Source organism: Ylistrum balloti, unplaced genomic scaffold (assembly GCF_031769215.1).
Source record: "Ylistrum balloti isolate Yb309-2 unplaced genomic scaffold, AGI_CSIRO_Ybal_v1 Utg370840, whole genome shotgun sequence".
NCBI classification, from domain to species: domain Eukaryota; kingdom Metazoa; phylum Mollusca; class Bivalvia; order Pectinida; family Pectinidae; genus Ylistrum; species Ylistrum balloti.
This window is the reverse complement of record NW_026782484.1, coordinates 129,566-149,790: the sequence shown is the minus strand read 5'-3', so window position 1 is coordinate 149,790 and position 20,225 is coordinate 129,566. Positions and strand designations below refer to the sequence as shown.

Sequence of the window (20,225 nt, the reverse complement as noted above, 5' to 3'; positions counted from 1 at the left end):
CTAGGTTCTTACCCTGTTTTTCTGGGACTCTGCTTGGATATACTGAGCTTGCAGTCGTTCATCCATGGCTGACCGTTGGGGCTGCGTCAGCATGTGCTGGTGTGTATTCAGTGCCTGTAATATTATAATATATTATAAAGTCAGCGATTCTAGTTTTTAACAAAGTCACACAGAACTCTGTAAATAATGTACCAAAGCCAGGGGATTCTGGTCTTTATGACAGTAACACAGAACTCTGTAAATACTGTACCAAAGTCAGGGAATCCTGGTCTTTACCAAAGTAACACAGTGCTCTGTAAATACTGTACCAAAGCCAGGGGATTCAGGTCTTTACCATAGTAACACAGAGCTCTGTAAATATTGTACCAAAGTCAGGGATTCTGGTTTTTACCATAGTAACACAGAACTCTGTAAATATTGTACCAAAGTCAGGGGATTCTGGTTTTTACCAAAGTAACACAGTGCTCTGTAAATACTGTACCAAAGCCAGGGGATTCTGGTCTTTACGACAGTAACACAGAACTCTGTAAATACTGTACCAAAGCCAGGGGATTCTGGTCTTTACGACAGTAACACAGAACTCTGTAAATACTGTACCAAAGTCAGGGGATTCTGGTCTTTACCATAGTAACACAGAACTCTGTAAATATTGTACCAAAGCCAGGGGATTCCAGTTTCTACCATAGTAACACAGAACTCTGTAAATACTGTACCAAAGTCAGGGGATTCTGGTCTTTACCACAGTAACATAGAACTCTGTAAATACTGTACCAAAGTCAGGGGATTCTGGTCTTTACAACAGTAACACAAACAACAAAGGTAGGGCAGACCCATATTTTAGTTGTATTACTACAAAACAAAATAGATACATTGACTTTAAACAATTAAATGCTATGTATTGTTATAAAAGCAACACAAAAAAATGACAACTCTTACTTAAACCAAACTGAATCGCAGCATTGACAGAAATTCTGATATCTGAATTCTCAAATAACAGTGACATTTCTTCAATATTTTATTGTGTTAGAGTATTAATATAAAAGGCTAATCTATCAAGAAAGAAACGAAAAAAACAAACTAAATAGTTAAAGTCATGCACAATCAATGTTTTCAATGTTTGTATCGTTTGAGTTTTTTCTACTACATCATATAGTGTATAGGAAGGATACCCACATTCTATATTTATTAAGATTTTTATTTTTAAAAATACTGAACAAAACAACTACCAAAAATATGCCTTTTTTCAATCATAGTTAATGTTTCTTTGAAGAAAAAGAGTGAAAACAATTAATTTGATAATATTTCATAATAATTGAATCAATAAAACTACCTTTCTTTATATCATACTGTTAAGCAGATTTACTCAAGTAATATTTACTTATCCTTCTGTATGACATACCAACAGACTTCATGAAGCCACAACATGCAGCAAACTTTTATACTAAAGATATATCTGTTGACTATCTATTTTACTTACTGAGCAGGTATTGATACCATCAAGGTGCTAAATCATTAAAAAATGAAAGAAACTAAACAATTTTGTTTTCACCATAATTACTGTATAGATAATTTCTAAGACATGAAGAATTTGATATGGGATAGTTGGTGGGGCATTGTCCTTCTCACCTATTGCTCCTGGGATTTTATGTGTGAATGATCAACAAGACATTAAATGCAATCTACCCAGCTGTTAAAATCTGTACCAGCATGATATGTAATCCTACAAAGACTGGCCTACTATCAGGAATGACTCTGCCAATTCTATATTACTGACTAATTAAAATGGTACCAAATCTGCAGCTGTACACAGCATTTACCCCAACAACTTTAAAAATGACAAAGTCAAAATGTATATGTTAGTGTCTAAGATGTACCTTTTAGGATGTATTTGATCAAGGTCTGTGGACATGTTATATCTAAGACATACTTGACGGAGGTCTGTGGACAGGTTATATCTAAGACATACCTGACGGAGGTCTGTGGAGAGGTTATATCTAAGACATACTTGACGGAGGTTTGTGGACAGATAATATCTAAGACATACCCGACAGAAGGTCTGTGGACAGGTTATATCTAAGACATACCTGACGGAGGTCTGTGGACAGGTTATATCTAAGACATACCTGATGGAGGTCTGTCGACAGGTTATATCTAAGACATACTTGACGGAGGTTTGTGGACAGATAATATCTAAGACATACCTGACGGAGGTTTGTGGACAGGTTATATCTAAAACATACCTGACGGAGGTCTGTGGAGAGGTTATATCTAAGACATACCTGATGGAGGTCTGTCGACAGGTTGTATCTAAGACATACTTGACGGAGGTTTGTGGACAGATAATATCTAAGACATACCCGACGGAGGTCTGTGGACAGGTTATATCTAAGACATACCTGACGGAGGTATGTGGACAGGTTATATCTAAGACATACCTGACGGAGGTCTGTGGACAGGTTATATCTAAGACATACCTGACGGAGGTCTGTGGACAGGTTATATCTAAGACATACCTGACGGAGGTCTGTGGACAGGTTATATCTAAGACATACCTGACAGAGGTCTGTGGACAGGTTATATCTAAGACATACCTGACGGAGGTATGTGGACAGGTTATATCTAAGACATACCTGACGGAGGTATGTGGACAGGTTATATCTAAGACATACCTGACGGAGGTCTGTGGACAGGTTATATCTAAGACATACTTGACAGAGGTCTGTGGACAGGTTATATCTAAGACATACCTGACGGAGGTATGTGGACAGGTTATATCTAAGACATACTTGACAGAGGTCTGTGGACAGGTTATATCTAAGACATACTTGACAGAGGTCTGTGGACAGGTTATATCTAAGACATACCTGACGGAGGTCTGTGGACAGGTTATATCTAAGACATACCTGACGGAGGTCTGTGGACAGGTTATATCTAAGACATACCTGACGGAGGTATGTGGACAGGTTATATCTAAGACATACTTGACAGAGGTCTGTGGACAGGTTATATCTAAGACATACCTGACGGAGGTATGTGGACAGGTTATATCTAAGACATACCTGACAGAGGTCTGTGGACAGGTTATATCTAAGACATACCTGACGGAGGTATGTGGACAGGTTGTATCTAAGACATACTTGACAGAGGTCTGTGGACAGGTTATATCTAAGACATACTTGACAGAGGTCTGTGGACAGGTTATATCTAAGACATACCTGACGGAGGTATGTGGACAGGTTATATCTAAGACATACCTGACGGAGGTCTGTGGAGAGGTTATATCTAAGACATACCTGACAGAGGTCTGTGGACAGGTTATATCTAAGACATACCTGACGGAGGTATGTGGACAGGTTGTATCTAAGACATACTTGACAGAGGTCTGTGGACAGGTTATATCTAAGACATACTTGACAGAGGTCTGTGGACAGGTTATATCTAAGACATACCTGACGGAGGTATGTGGACAGGTTATATCTAAGACATACCTGACGGAGGTCTGTGGAGAGGTTATATCTAAGACATACCTGACGGAGGTCTGTGGAGAGGTTGACCAATTCATCATATCTGTTGAGTGACTGTCTTTCTGAGCGCAGTTCATTCTGTATAGCTGCAAGTCGTTCCTCTACACGCATGGCCACAGGATCAGTTTGAGGAAGACGTTTCAAGTTATCTGATATTTCTCTCATAGTCCTCCTTGATTCCAAGTCATTTCTGTCACATAAAATCAGTTAGAATAAATCTTCGGTGGCTATAACTTAAGTAAGGCCTTATTGGTAGCTCCATTGATATAACTACTGAATTTTTGTCTCTACACCAAATCACTACTCTGATTATTAGATCTCATTTCAGTAACAAGCAATTAAAATCTTATTAAGTACATGGAATCCTACATCTAAGGAACAGAAAGACTCTGACCAGTCAAGAAAATGGTCAACAGGGAGAAATGTAGGGAGATCACATTAGCTGGCAGTGATTTGCTGAATACTAGATCTCAGTGATAAGACAAATTTGTTCTAACCAGGTGAAATTCTCCATAACATCAGTTCTGCACCTACCTGTCTCGTCTCTCTGATTCCCTGTTGAAGCTAGTCTCAAGATCAAAATGGTCGTTAGATAAATCTCGGAAAGACCTGTGCAGCCCATGTAACTCTCTGTTCATATCATCGGCAAATCTAACAGTTGATCGGCGCTTTCGCCGCCGTCTATTTGCCATAGGTGATATTTCATATTCACTATCGCTCTGGAAAAATTGAATCGGGAGATATCGATATTAGCCCGAAAGAAGAAAATATGTCAATATTCCGTCTCTTTATATTCAATACGTGTATTTGGTTTCTACAGATGTGTATCCAGCCCTATTCAAGTTTGGTAAATCTGTGTCAGAGCCTCTTAATACTACCATATAAATGCTGTAATAGAAATGGAACTGGCACAGAATTACAAGCTACCAAGCTAAGCCTTAGTCATTGATGTGTTAAGGTCCCATTAAGAATATGCCTACAAGGTGTTCCCTGTCAGAAGATCACCCAGTAATGTGTATAATTGTCCAGCCATGCCATTCCCATCCATACAAACATTAACAGTAGTTTTATATGTACTTCTACACATCTCTGTACAAACAACATAACATCTTTCAGTTGATATTTTATCAATAAGATTAAACATGTTACCTTTAACTTTGTTCATGATCTTCCCCGAGACTAAAAACCGACTTGAATGATACACAAAGCAGATTCCTCTCTGTTCAAATTTAGTTGTCTACATTCACTTACAGATTAACCTTTTAAATTTTAAACTAATCCTGGTGAATCCATTGAAGATTTTCAAAGAAACAGCAATTTTAAGTGACTATTAAATCTGAATTTAATGGTTTACACAAACAGAAATCAGGTGTACACAGGTTTCGTAACGTTTATAGAAATGAATAGGTTTCTGTAGATTAAATCCCATTTGTAGAGATGTATAACTTTATGATGGACATAAACTATTTATAGAGATGTACAGGTTTATATAAAATAAATACTACTGGTATGAATAGAAATGCTTAACACACTATTTATAAATATTGTATAAATGCATGTTTATCCTTCTCTGAAATACATGTAAAATATATGAGAAAATCAAATGAGAAACAGTGAAATTTCCTCTCTATATCATTCAGTGTATAAATATGTTATATATTTGGCTATTGACTGGCTCTAAAATGTTATTGGTATATACAGTCAGCTAATAGGGACACATTATTTCAATCTGTGTTGTTTGGTCAGCATTGCTGCCTGATAAAGCCTGGCCACATAAATACAAAACAATATCAATAAATAAATAATTCAATCAATTAAACAATTTGGTTCTATTTTTATAAACAGGTGAAATGTTTAAATGCTACAGATTGTAAATCTACACTGTAGATAGAGAAATCTCTGTTTACCTGGTCGGAACTTTCCATTAATATCTTATATATTCCAGAGTTCTATAAAGCACACTGATATTCCTAAATATAAAGTAAAGATATCCATGTTTAGAATGGCTGACCACACTGGTCAGGAAACACTCATTGAATGGTATCAGAAAGCACAGGTAGCCCTTGTCAAGACTAAACATGTTGGTCAGCTATACTTAACTAATCACTAATTATCGGGGGGATTTAAATATTTATAAAGACATACAAGCATGTGTGACTTACCACTGCACTTATGTATTTGACAATAATGAGAGAAAATAGTGATAACTGGTTCGTTCCCTTTAATCATCCTACTTCTGTTGGAGATCTGACTTTAATCCCTACTTAATACTTTACCTGATTCTGCTAACTTTATTTCATACAAAATAATGACTAATATACATTAACTGTTTCACAGCGGTATTTTGACATATTCATTGGCATACATAGCAAATCCACATGTTTCTATAAAGGCTACAAGAATTTATATTACTGCATATAATCAAATTTTATCTCATGGAGATGAAAAATGCCTTAAAGAAAAAAACAGCTGAAATTTTGGTTTTGGGGGTATGGGAAAAATCAAAAGTTTCCATAAATTCTAAACTGCCTGAAAATCTTATCTTAGGATTTAACCCATATTAAAGACCTGCTTATTTCTTTTTTTGGTTAGGGTATGGGCTCCAGCAATAACATTCAATAGTGAGTTTAACACCAGCATTGTGACACACACAAACATTTTTAATTAAATCCAAATTAATAGTGGACATACTCCATAATCCCTGTGTAGTGGACTTCTCACTCTCTCCCGCTGGAGTTCATCCTGTGTTGCCCTCAAATCATCACGTAACTGTTGACAAAAATGCCAATCATATTAAAGAATTTAAAAATAACTCTTTTTACCATCACATGATGATGATATGTTATTTTCGTGTCTTTAACTCGAATTTTTTTAATAGCAGATCAGTTTTTTATCTTAATCAAAACAATAAATACCTCTGTTTTAATACCAAAATATGTCAACAATAAAACCTCCATTGTAATGGATTGCTAGGCTTTGATATGCCCTTCATTTACCTTATCTAATTACTTACAAATAGTGTGAACTGATTATAACATTAACAGGTATGATAAAAGGCAATGTGTTAAACAACAGATCAGCAATGAATTCACTTGTATCTCTATAGTATCAATAACAAGTTTGTTTTCATACAACACTGAATGACATAATAACAAACATATTTCTGATGTTGAACTTCCTCGGATAATGGTTGTGACAAGAGACATCAGAACTGATTTTGCCTAATCATTAAGTAACATTATATTATAATTACAGGACTTTGAAATAAAATTATAACTACAACTATCAGTGTGAGTACATGTACACTGGTAATATACAGATTTCTGATAGATCCCTGATAAAGTACAAGACACCCTGGCTTAACATTTGTCAGTGGACAGATGATAGAATAGCAAGATGTTATTATCTAATTAATTATGCATGAAGCTCCCACATGCCAGCATAAACTCTTTAGTAATCAGTGTTATTAATTATTTCGGGATAAAAGACATTTAAACATCAATTTATCCTACAAATGTGTAACAGATGAAAAGGACTAAGAAATAATACAACACGTAACGTTCTCTGATATCTCTGATCAACACAAAAAAGGTCACATTTCAAACATAAACAACAAATGCAAGTATAAATATCTTATACAAATACTGACAAAACAGTTGTAAAACTTACCCTGTCTGTAGAGCCTCTCTGTCTCTCTCCCAACCACAGGATATACTAAATATCAGTGGCCCTTCCTACACATCACAGGCTCTGCCCTGTCTGTGGAGCCTCTCCATCCTTCCCCCACTACCGACTACTATACATCACAGGCTCTGCCCTGTCTGTGGAGCCTCTCCATCCTTCCCCCACTACCGACTACTACACATCACAGGCTCTGCCCTGTCTGTGGAGCCTCTCCATCCTTCCCCCACTACGGACTACTATACATCACAGGTTCTGCCCTGTCTGTGGAGCCTCTCCATCCATCCCCCACTATGGACTACTACACATCACAGGCTCTGCCCTGTCTGTGGAGCCTCTCCATCCTTCCCCCACTACGGACTACTATACATCACAGGCTCTTCCCTGTCTGTGGAGCCTCTCCATCCTTCCCCCACTACGGACTACTATACATCACAGGTTCTGCCCTGTCTGTGGAGCCTCTCTATCCTTCCCCCACTTCGGACTACTATACATCACAAGCTCTGCCCTGTCTGTGGACCCTCTCCATCCTTCCCCCACTACGGACTACTATACATCAGTGGTCCTACCCTGCCTGTGGAGCCTCTCCATCCTTCCCCCACTACGGACTACTATACATCAGTGGTCCTACCCTGTCTGTGGAGCCTCTCCATCCTTCCCCCACTACAGACTACTATACATCAGTGGCCCTACCCTGTCTGTGGTGCCTCTCCATCCTTCCCCCACTACAAACTACTATACATCAGTGGCCCTTCCTATACATCACAGGCTCTGCCCTGTCTGTGGAGCCTCTCCTTCCTTCCCCCACTACAAACTACTATACATCAGTGGCCCTTCCTATACATCGCAGGCCCTTCCCTGTCTGTGGAGCCTCTCCATCCTTCCCCTTCCCCCGATACAGACTACTATACATCAGTGGCCCTACTCTGTCTTTGGTACCTCTACGTCCTTCCCCCACTACAGACTACTATACATCAGTGGCCTTACCCTGTCTGTGGAGCCTCTCCATCCTTCCCTCACTACAGACTACTATACATCAGTGGCCCTACCCTGTCTGTGGAGCCTCTCCATCCTTCCCCTACTACAGACTACTATACATCAGTGGCCCTACCCTGTCTTTGGAGCCTCTCCGTCCTTTCCCTACTACAGACTACTGTACATCAGTGGCCCTTCCCTGTCTGTGGTGCCTCCCCCTTCCTCCTCTTCCCCTAAAGACTGCTATACAACAGTGTACTGTCTCTCCTCTCCACTACAAAGTACACTATATATGAGAGGCCCTGTCTGTGGAGCCCTTTTTGTCTCTCACCTACTACAGACCACTAAACATAAGTGAACCTACCCTGTCTATGGAGCCTCTCTGTTCCCGACCTACATCTCTGTAGGTACCAAGCATACGATCCAATGACCTTAGGTTCCGTGTCGTACCCTACAATGAATACAAATAACAAGAATCAAAAAAAAATTTGCAGAGACAAAACTTAGATGTTTAACACCATCACTCTCAACAAGCAATCCTAACTAAAGTACAGCCAGTTATTTTCCTGTGTCAATTTTTTTTCTTTACAATTTTCAATCAAAATGAGAAAATTAATTTTGATGAATTAAAATTTTAGCAATCAGAATATAACAGGTTCTATCAATTATGCCAATCTTACTTCAGATGTTAAAATTTAATTCCTGACTATTAATTTATAAATCAGGTACTAGCCTGATCGAACGAGATTTGAAAACGATTATTGCTCAAAGGCACAAGTTTTCTGAAAAACCATAAACATATATAAAATTATTTGTATTATATAACATAAAACTCTTAATCAGACGGTTGAAAAAAATGATATTGTCATGAATAATCTTGAAATACTTGGAAATGAGTCAGCTAGTGACGACATCGATACATATTATTTTTTCATGGATCAAATTTTTGTGATACCATTAATGTCCCATGAAATAGTGAAAATATCATTCCCACGAAAATAGCTATATGAGCTATGTGATTCTAGTGAGGGGAGGTAAGTTTAGATGTTCTGTACAAAACAATGTCAAACTGATTTTCAAGAGAAGGCATCAGTCAGATTTTCGTTTTCTTACTGTTTGGTGTATATATGTTTTGGCATAAATACAACACTTTTACATTTGATTTCCTCACTTGGCTGGTAATCAGCAGTTCAAATTAATCTCACATCTTCCACGGCAATCAATTATATATGTGTATACTCCTGAACAGTCAACAAGAACTCACAAAAACAACCAATGAAAACTACCCAAAACAACCAGTGACAATTCCACAACACAACCAATGACAACTCCTAAAACAGCCAATGGCAACTCCTAAAACAGCCAAGGACAACTCCTAAAACAGCCAAGGACAACTCCTAAAACAGCCAAGGACAACTCCTAAAACAGCCAATGACAACTGATAACACATCAAATGACAAGTCACAAAAATGTCTATGACAACTTACAACACATCAATGGAAATAGCCAATCAGTATATCAAATCAGCACAAACAATTATAAGGCTTTTTTAGTATGTACTATATTATAAAAATAATATTGTGTGTTGTAGATGGTATGCTATCAAAAAATGATTAATATCTACCTCACTTTCTTCAGTGGGTAAAAGACAACCTGCCATCAGGATTTTGTTGTATTTTGTTTCATCTTGCCGATTAACTAGAGACTAACATAAATATTATTAAGAAAAGGTAAAATTGTCTATATAAAGTACCAAGTGAGATATATGGAACAGAATGATATATCACACCAACAAAAAAGACCTCAGCTTATGTCCTTGTATGTGGTTGTGATATCTGCAGACTTTAATAATTGGGCAACAACTGGTACTGAGATTTGTATTTGCAGCTTTCCCATAAAATATAGATTTGTATGCAATTCAGTTATAACTACCTTCTGTTAAAAGTTGCATCTTTCCAGAATTAACAGTAAATAGTTAAGTTCCTGGCAAAAACCAATAACAGATGAGAGTTATATAAGTCTTTACTTTAAGTACACAAGCAGATTTGTTGCCCGACTCAAAGCTGTTTATGTATATGACCAGTGGGCTCTATTGCTTTCCCCCCGAATGGATTTACAGAGTTGGACACAAAAACATTTACTGATAATGATTTAAGGAAAGTGTTGTAAGGAATAGTTAAGCATTCCTGGCACACAACTGTCTCACTGACCTAACCATTCTATCACGCACAGGTAAATAAACTTAAATATTCAACTTCTACAAAAGACTGAGAGAGGTGAATGATAAACCTATTTAACTTCCAATTCCATTTTCATGTCCAAATACATTGATTTAAATGTCAGTTTAATGTGTTCACAGATCTCACCATTAAAATGGGACTTATCCAAGCTATATAATAGAATAATGCAGATTTTACACCATTATTCAATACATGCCTATACTTTTTTTAATTAAATACCTTAAAAGCACAAAACCTTTAAATACACTTATCACAGACATTCCCAATTCACCGATTCATTAACAAGAATGAAATCTTAACGATTCTTTTCCTGCTGGGATTACTAACAATATCATACCTATATTTGGCTACTAACACAAAAACCTGCCTTAATAAATTTTATAATGGATCTGTAAACATTCATAACTTGATTATGATGAAAAGGATCAATCAGAGATGAAACCAGAGTTGAAAACTTGTTTGATCAATTGAGGTGGCTAAATAAGAATATTATTTTCAAATCAGAGTAATTTGACATTCTGGGTATAAGTATATATAGCAAACATTAACTCTAATAACAGAATGGTCATACAAAACTTTCTAAGTGTTCTTTATGGTAAAGTAAGTGATAATAAAATTCTGATCAAGCTATAGTGATGTAGGCTAGATAACCATTTTGAGGCCATTATAGGCAGTTGTTGTGTTTAACAGGATTGTACTGTATACATCATCAGGGCAGCAATGGCTATCAACAGCATTTTCTCCAGCTGCGGTAAACTGGTTTACTTTTTTATACTAAGACAAACTTCTCCCACAGCAATTAAAATCTTCACTCTTGTACTATTTCATTTAAAATTGTCCGGGTTTTATTATTCGATTAGTTTACAACAGCTTCTGCATGACAACAATCAGGGAATCCTTCAATATTTCATGGGTAGTAAGCAAAAATAAAATCTGACTTATTTCAATAAATTTTAGTGACGACACAGGCTAATATCGGCAAAACTAGCCATTATGGAAAAAGGGAATTTTTATTATTTTTGAGAGTCCTTTTGGTTAGAATTCAAAAAGGGGAAAAGGTACAAATATATTACTTACATGTAAAATAACATAAATACAATATGATAATCTTGAGGTTAGATCAGCTCTGTTTGGGGGAAAATCTTCCCTATTTTTGGGAATATTTTATACTCGGAGGGAAAAACATACCACTTGGGGAATCTTACCTTTTTTCGGTAGCAAAATTTATCTAGATCAATCTCTAGATGAATAAAAGAATTAGGAAACAGAATCATACTGATTACCTGTAGCAATGACCAATATACCAGTAGGTAAACATCATCATATCAGGGTGTAGATCACAAACAGTAAACAAGGAAATGTAAATAATACACCAGTGAGGAAATGTTTCATATGAAATTAATGAAAGCTGGGGAATAAACTCCACATATGGTAAAAAGGTCCCATCTGGGTTTTGATATCCTCCTGTCATAGTAATGGTTAATGTTTACCGTAAAAACCCACGTAATGTCCGCACCCCTTTTTTGACACAAAAATCTGGGGAAAAAACCCACCTTCCATGTAATGTCCACATGTCCGTAATGTAGATAACATCAGAGAGTGTAAGTTTGTATTACTTCACAGTACAGAGAAATACAGAAAAATAACACAAGTGAAAACTTTGGACTTGTAATATTTTTCTATATTTCCATTTTTTAAGCGGAATTCTGTCCACCTACTCTAGCACTAACACACTACCTCACCAAGATGAACCAATACACCAAGTACCAGTAGTTATAGTGTAGTAGATATAGCTCTGACAAACTTTTTCTTTAAGTGAAAAATTGAAATGTAGATCAGAGTGATATACTTTTGATACATTACACACCACCTCATCAAGGTGAACTCTCCCCAAATATGAAATTCTAGTGACCAGTCACATCGGATATAAAACCAAGACAAGATAGCAGAAAGACAGACCAAAGTGCATAAGGATGAACAGACAGATACAACATAAAATCATAGAAAATATACAGGCATGTAGAGATGGTCTCCAGAAAACATACGGATATTGTAGAGATATTTTATCAGGGTAGATCTCTAGAAAACATAAACTTCTTGAAGAACATCAGCATTATGATTCTGGGGTCATGAAAGCTCAGTTAGCAGGGTAATGGTCTTCACAACCTCAAGTGAAGATCCGAGATGTGAGGTTCAAAGTCCCCTACCATGGTGATGTGTTTCTCAGGAAATTGGGAAACTAACAGACTGGTTGGTGCTGTTGTGGTCATGTCCTTGGGCCAGACACTTTACCCCAATTGCAATGGATGGCAAGCACTGGGGCTCTCCATAAGTGAATTGTTTAGGTATATATGTAGCTACCAGCTAGTACAAGGCATTCCCACCTCAAATCTCAAAATGACCCTGGCTGAGTGACTGTTTACGGGGCACATCAAGACATAAAGACTTCACTACAAAGTTTGACTGGTATGAAAATTAAGATGATTACAGAAAGAACTTCACCACCAGGTTTGAATTAACTAAAAATGATAATAATTTCTAGGAGAACTCTGCACCATTTTCAGAAACTTCATTAGACAGCGTCTAAAAATACATTAGGGTCAAGAATGGAGATTACAACTCACCTGTAAGTTGTCTGTTAACTGATGAATTCTGTCATCCATTGCCACAATTTATTCACCCTGAAGGAAGAAAATCAAATGCAATGGATATACTGAAGTAAATGAGAAAGAGAAATAAAAGTTTGAGGAGTTCTCTTGGATGTATTACAATATATTGAAAAAATATTTTCCGTTACTCCCTTTTATTACAATGTTAATATATATGGCCAATAATTCATGGTTTTACTCTTTTGTGTGCATTCAGCATTTTATTATACCGGTAACTGAATGAAAAATTGTAGTATCAACCCGTCCAACACCACCCCCCCCCCCCCCCCACCAAAAATTAAAGCTCATAAACTCTTTTACTTCTTGTATCAAATATAAAATAAAACCTTTTTTCCTTTTTGTTTCAAAACTAAAATATAAAAAAAATAATTATGGTTAAGTATTGTAATATGCCTTTAATTGGAGAGTGAAAACGTTCCCAACAATGATACATGGCCAAATTTTGCAAGCTATGTATGTCATTCCTTCAACAAGATAAACAGATGATTGCCTCATAGCCAGGATGAGCCAAAATGAATGTACAATCATAATGAAAGAAGCCTTGAAAATTGTATATCCTTAAATGCAATCAGATACGAAGTATTAATCCTCTTAACACCTAATAATCCTGTTGTAAATAGCCATTCAATGATAACATATTTCTGAAAAATATCTTACCCACAGTAGGCTCAATTATAACGCCTCAGTTTTCTTGTTTGCATGTCCTCGTAAATTTACAATACATTACATTTCACTGCTTCTATCACAAAACATCACATTTTGGTATACATCTCCTCAATATTTAGCGAATTCAACAGAAATCCGTTAACCAGGTGTTTCTAGGTCACGTCGTTCATAGGAATCCTCTACTAGAAAGGAGTTTTCAGACGTGTTCAGTCATGTTCAAGTTTGGAGGTAATATTCGCCACGCAGACAACAAACCGTCTGTCGTTTCATTTCGTGAATAATTGAAGGACAAAACGGAATCAAACGGGCCCTATAACTAAACAATAAAGATCCAAGAAGAAAGCTGCAACAGGCTTTCACATTTCTTTCCTAGCGTGTAAGTGTCAAATTACTAATACCTTTGTTTTCATATCGACCCTCTGTGATGAATAATTGAATTACAAATTTGCTTTTATAGACGAGTTGTGAAACATGACAACGGCCCTGTCTGTGACCAACTGTATTTATATGAAATATTGGAGTAACCGCTTTTCTTTCGCTTACAAAATAGCATCAAACATGTAATATAAGGATGAAATGATGAGCCTGGACTTGTTTACATATCAAAACAGCCGCCATTGACCGACTGCTCCGTATTGGTAGTATATGCTGTAAATTCATTGGATAAAATAGTCACTGGGGCTTCTTTAGGGGAAACTGAGTGTGAAAAATTCCGTATATCATCGGGTCTTTTCGGTTTTTTTTTAAATTTGATTTGTGAGGCCAGCGCTATAATTATTGATGATTCTTCTGAACATTCGGAAACAACCTTAAGTAATCTAAGACAAATTAAAGCCGATTCGTACAATAATGATTGTACATATGGTATATAATTTAACTATTTGATAATTCGAGAATTCAGACAAAATATTATCCGAGATTGTTGTCAAATGAAAAATCAACAAAACAAACAAAAAGCTTCATTATATATTTTATAATATTAACTTCAATTATCAATAACTCCTTTTTCAATAATTCATTGTTCATCCGGTATAAACTCATCAGAAGTGGAAATAAAGGACACGACATAATTTCTACATGAACAACTTATCTCGATATTTTCCTAAAACAAAACCAATATGGGCAAATTTCTATCAAGCTGTATGATAAGCATGATAATTGAAATTTTCGTATTGTGAATTTTTCAGTTTTGGCTGACAACATCCTGCATCCTATGGTATTTACATGTCGCAGTTGCCTGTGTGATTCGATATCCAAAGGCTTGTTCCAAATATCACGATTTTCGTGAAGATGTCAGCGACAGACTCAAAACAATCTGTTTCGAGAGATGTAGTTGATAAGACATATTAACACAAATGAAACACAGGTAATTTGGATAGGAAGCAAAAAATATAGTGATGACTCTTTCCTTCCAGAATTGAACCTTCTCTGGGGCAATAATAAGTTTACTTTTTTGGGTATTGAATTTTCGGTCAACCTTAGTGAGATTCCTAGAATGAATTTTGACAAAAAAATAGTTAAACTGAAAGCAATTATTAACATGTGGCAAAGACGGAATCTTAGTCCTATTGGTAGAATTAACATAATTAAGTCACTTCTAATTTCCCAGTTCAATTATTTATTTATGACTCTTCCAAATCCTCCCGACAAAGTTCTTTCCGAATTAAATTAATTACTGTTCGAATTCCACTGGAATGGTAAATGTCATAGAATTAAAAAGGATGTGGTAATTCAACGCCATATAGATGGGGGGCTAAAAATGATAGATGTAGGAGCTTTTATGGATTCTCTTAAATTAGGATGGATAAGAAGAATCATTCAGTCATCAGGAAAATGGAAAGTTCTATTGAATTCTATTGTAGAGATAAAAAATTGTTTCATTGCGGAAAGGAATATGTTAAGTCATGTAGTAACAATTGCAGCAATATATTCTAGAAAGATGTTTTTAAATGTTGGGTTAGATTGAATAATTCCTTTCCTATGAGGCAAAATATGCCCGAGTCAATTTTTAAAAACCCTTTATGGTACAATAATGACATTCAAGTGGGCAATAGATATGTCTTCTATCCAGTATGGTTTAATGCTAGTATATATACCATCAATGACCTAATTAAAAATTCTGATCATTTGACATTTTTCTCCTTTGATGAGTTTCTTCATAAATTTTTAATCAATACCAATTATTTACAGCATTATGGCTTGATTACAGTCGTCACGTGTTTCTTGAGAAAACATGACTTCCATCCATTAGGACTATTTCAGCCTTTTATATCACTTCTATGGGAAATTTTTTATAAAGTCAAAAAGGTGCCAAAGACTTCTATAATGCTATTATTAAGCCAGCTCCAACCCCTACTGGTATTCGAAAATGGAGTGATGAGTTTGACTTTGATGATCAGAAGTGGAAAAATATATTAATAATTCCGTTTACTATTACAAAAAGTTCTAAGCTACAGTGGTTTCAAGTAAGGATTATACATCACATTCTGATTACGAACTCCTTTCTTTTCAATATTAATATAATACCTCGCCCTTTATGTACACTATGTAATATGGAAAGAGAAACTATCGTTCACTGTCTATGGGAGTGTATAGAGGTACAAACTCTATTGGAGAGATTTGAATCTCTTCTTGATATTCTTCTGATTCCTTTTTGGATAAACAAAGAAACATATTTATTTGGAATTATCCATCCTAATGCTAACACTGTAGATAACGAAATTTTAATTCTCATTAAACACTATGTTTATATGTCAAGATGTCTACAAAAATCTCTTAATTTAAGTGCTCTTATAAATAAGATTAAGGATCATTTCCATGTTCAAAAGTACAACATTTCCAGCAAAAACACTATTATGAAAACAAATTTTGGGAATAATTGGAAAAAATGGATGCCCATTTTGGAACTATAGTTTGTATGCTAACAAGTCTGTTCCCAGTGGCCATGGCCTTGACTTTACCAAACTGACTTTAAATTTATTGAATTTCCAAAAAATTAGTGCTATTTTTATTTAATAATGATTATAACCCTCCCATTTCTCTCTCTCTTTCCCTCTCTCGCGCGCTCTCTCTCTCTCTTACTCCTCTCTCCCTCTCTCTTTTTTGTTTAGGATGTATAATGTTTATATATATATATATATATATATATATATAAATGTATTCATGAGTGAGTATGTGTGTGTGAGAAAATATCTTTGATAAGTGTAAGTGATATGATATTGTATGTGTGTGTGTGTGTGTGTGTGTGTGTGTGTGTGAGTATTTTGTTAAGTACATGTAAGTTTGCTATGTGAGTGTAAGTTGGTGTGAATGTTGATGAGTGAGTTTGTGTGCAGTAAGTAGTAGATACATGTGCATGATGATAAAGATGATGATGATGATGATGATGATGCATGTATATGTGTAAGACATATTCAAGTAAGAGCACACAAGTGTGAGAGTGTGGGTGTATGTTTTTGTGTGGTTTCTCTTGTATATTGTGTATTGTGTAATATGTAAAAACTTGTCAAAAAATAAAAGAATTAAAAAAAAAAAAAAAAAAATGTAGTTGATAAAAATATCGGGATAGTTTAAAGGTCAAACCAAGCTTTGAACAACCTTGGGTAGGCCCCAGTTGTTCAAAGGCTGGTTCGAGATAACCAGTGGTTGGTGAAACATTTCAAATGTGTAGCAAATTAAATTGGTGTCATTCTTTATCATGGTAATAGGTGTAGATTTGTTGAGACACGTCATATTGAATTATTTAGAGTAATCATTTTGTGTTAAATCTCTTGTTAGTTCAGTAGCAACAACCTTGATTAATCCTCACCATACTTCAGTCTTTTGATAAAGACATCTTACACTGTAGTAACAGCATTTTGAACGGCATAGTCTAGTCTTATATGCATTCGAAGGTTCATATCGTAATACATAAGTTTACTATCGGGTTTAGTTTTTTTCCACAATAAAGTAAATATCTGATAGTAAGAGTTAAAAATCAGGACATGAACCTGCGAAGGAGTACAGCCTGGAGATGCCATGTTAGTAAAGTGTTGTCCAGAGGATTCGACTGGAAGTACTAATGCACTTTAATTTGGGTTGTCTGTGGGTGTTCTTGAACCAACGTATGTGTCGTATGATCATTCTGATGATTTTTAGGTCTGCTGATTAGTTGCAACTCTCTATATCGTCTACAATTTCTCGAGCATGTAACGTGACTTGCGTGGTTTGAACTGACCAAAAAGTGAGGTTGTGGGCATTGTGGTAAAGTTATGTAAGTATGTCAGATTACTTTCTGTTTCAAGACGACATGAGTACTCATACATATTATAAAAGTATTGGAGTGATATTTATCATGTGTAATGCTAAGCTTTATGGTACAGGACTACCCCACGTTGGGGTACTGATATTTAGGTGCTCCAACCGACTTACCATTAAGATGGATAGTATTGTGAAAGTCTAATCCTCTTTATAAATATAACCATTTATTACACCTGTGTTAAACAATGAAATAATGAGATTTGGGCTAGCTAAATCAATGTTAAGTTTATTAACAAATGGTAGTTAAAGCGATGGACGAGAGACAGAAAACATGTCAGTAACGGAATACATTGATTTATGGAAAACGATCAGACACCGAGATATATGAGTCGCGTTGCTCCATTGGTACCATTACATGTCTATGGTTCGCATTGCCCCATTACTACCGTTACAGATCTATAGTTCGCGTTGCCCCATTTGTACCGTTACAGATCTATGGTTCGCGTTGCCCCATTGGTACAATTACAGATCTATGGTTCGCGTTGCCCCATTGGTATCGTTACATATTTATGGTTCGCATTGCCCCATTGGTATCGTTACATGTCTATGGTTCGCGTTGCCCCATTTGAACCGTTACAGATCTATGGTTCGCATTGCCCCATTGGTACCGTTATATGTCTATGGTTCGCGTTATCCCATTGGTACCGTTACAGATATGTAGTTCGCGTTACCCTATTGGCACCAATACATATCTATGGTTCGCGTTGTCCTATTGGTACGTTACAGATCTATGATTCGCGTTGTCCCATTGGCACCAATACAGATCTATGGTTCGCAATGCCCCATTGGTACCGTTACAGATATATGGTTCGCGTTGTCCCATTGGTACCGTTTCAGATCTATGGTTCGCGTTGTCCCATTGGTACCGTTACAGATCTATGGTTCGCGTTGCCCCATTGGTACAGTTACAGACCTATGGTTCGCGTTGTACCATTGGCACCGTTACAGATATGTAGTTCACGTTACCGCATTGGCACCAATACAGATCTATGGTTCGCGTTGCCCCATTGGGACCGTTATGATCTATGATTATCGTTGCCCGATGTTACCGATACAAATATGTTTTTCGCGTTTCCTCATTGGTACATTTACGGTCTGTGCTTCGCGTTGCCCCATAGGTAACGTTACAGATCCTTGATTCTCGGAGCACCATTTGTACCGTTACGGATATGTGGATTACGTTGCCCCATTCGTACGTTACAGATCTCTGATTCGCGTTGTCCCATCGGTGTTACATATATGGTTCGCATTGACCATCTACTCACTAATTTAATTTTTTTCTATTGGTGTTGTTCACATTTATTGACATCAGATAAAGTACATTGTACAGATAATGTTCCTGCAACGCAACTGTTTGATGCACTACTGCTCTGTAAGCCCATCATCAGCAGACAGACACGTAACAATGAGAACATATATTACCGGTCAAAAAGGCTAACAGCACTACCGTTAAAGTGATGGAGGGGTAAAGACAGAATGAATCATGTGCCGAAGAAGCTAATTTCGCAGGTTTGTGTGAGGTTACGTAAACGATAGTGAGATAACAGAAGATGAACGGCCACCGGAAACTCTCTCCTCATCAATAAACAATAACGCTGCCGACTTCGATGTCCGAATTTCATCCTTGGCCAACTACATGACCGTTCATAAATCGTGGATTTGTGTGCGTAGTGTTGTTTTGATAGCATGTAGACTGGAAATATCGAATGTATAGTGTTTGAAATATTACTCCAAGTGGTGTCAGCTCATAAGGTCCAACAAAAGGGCAACTCGTACAATCATAGAACCTCACGTATCCAGACAGGTTTGAATTAATGGATCAGAGAATAGATCACCTGTACCTAGGTCTGTATGGTTAGTAAAATCCCGATTGGAGCTGTACAAACCTTCCGCCAATGTTTTGTGAACATAACTGAGTAACGGTATGATAGATTTGATAGGATAATTAGATCAGGAGTTTTTCTCTTTTTTTCATTAGAAAAGCACGACAATTATAAGCGAACGTCAAATTCAAGATATATGAGAATTGTGACGGATTAAGGTTGTGTTAGAATCACTGGATATTATTAGATAATAGTAAATTCCATCTACTAGCAAAAATATATGTTGGAAATCTATTTTGTGAAACATGCGACATATGATTCAGAAACTCGATTATATATTTCTTTGAA

The 20,225-nt window shown here is 36.4% G+C and overlaps 1 protein-coding gene across 1 annotated transcript in view; it reads right to left on the bottom strand.

Moving 5' to 3' along the window:
* LOC132558961 (centrosomal protein of 128 kDa-like) overlaps positions 1-13,831 on the bottom strand; it is a 32,970-nt gene extending 19,139 nt beyond the window's left edge. The window contains exons 1-7 of the mRNA XM_060223587.1: positions 13,747-13,831; positions 13,045-13,101; positions 8,545-8,631; positions 6,216-6,293; positions 4,059-4,243; positions 3,528-3,714; positions 13-114 (exon numbers count right to left, since the gene is read on the bottom strand). Coding sequence (XP_060079570.1) covers positions 13-114; positions 3,528-3,714; positions 4,059-4,243; positions 6,216-6,293; positions 8,545-8,631; positions 13,045-13,083 — 678 coding nt within the window. The 5' untranslated portion in view covers positions 13,084-13,101; positions 13,747-13,831. The remainder of the gene's footprint in view (positions 1-12; positions 115-3,527; positions 3,715-4,058; positions 4,244-6,215; positions 6,294-8,544; positions 8,632-13,044; positions 13,102-13,746) is intronic.
* Positions 13,832-20,225: the final 6,394 nt, after the last annotated feature.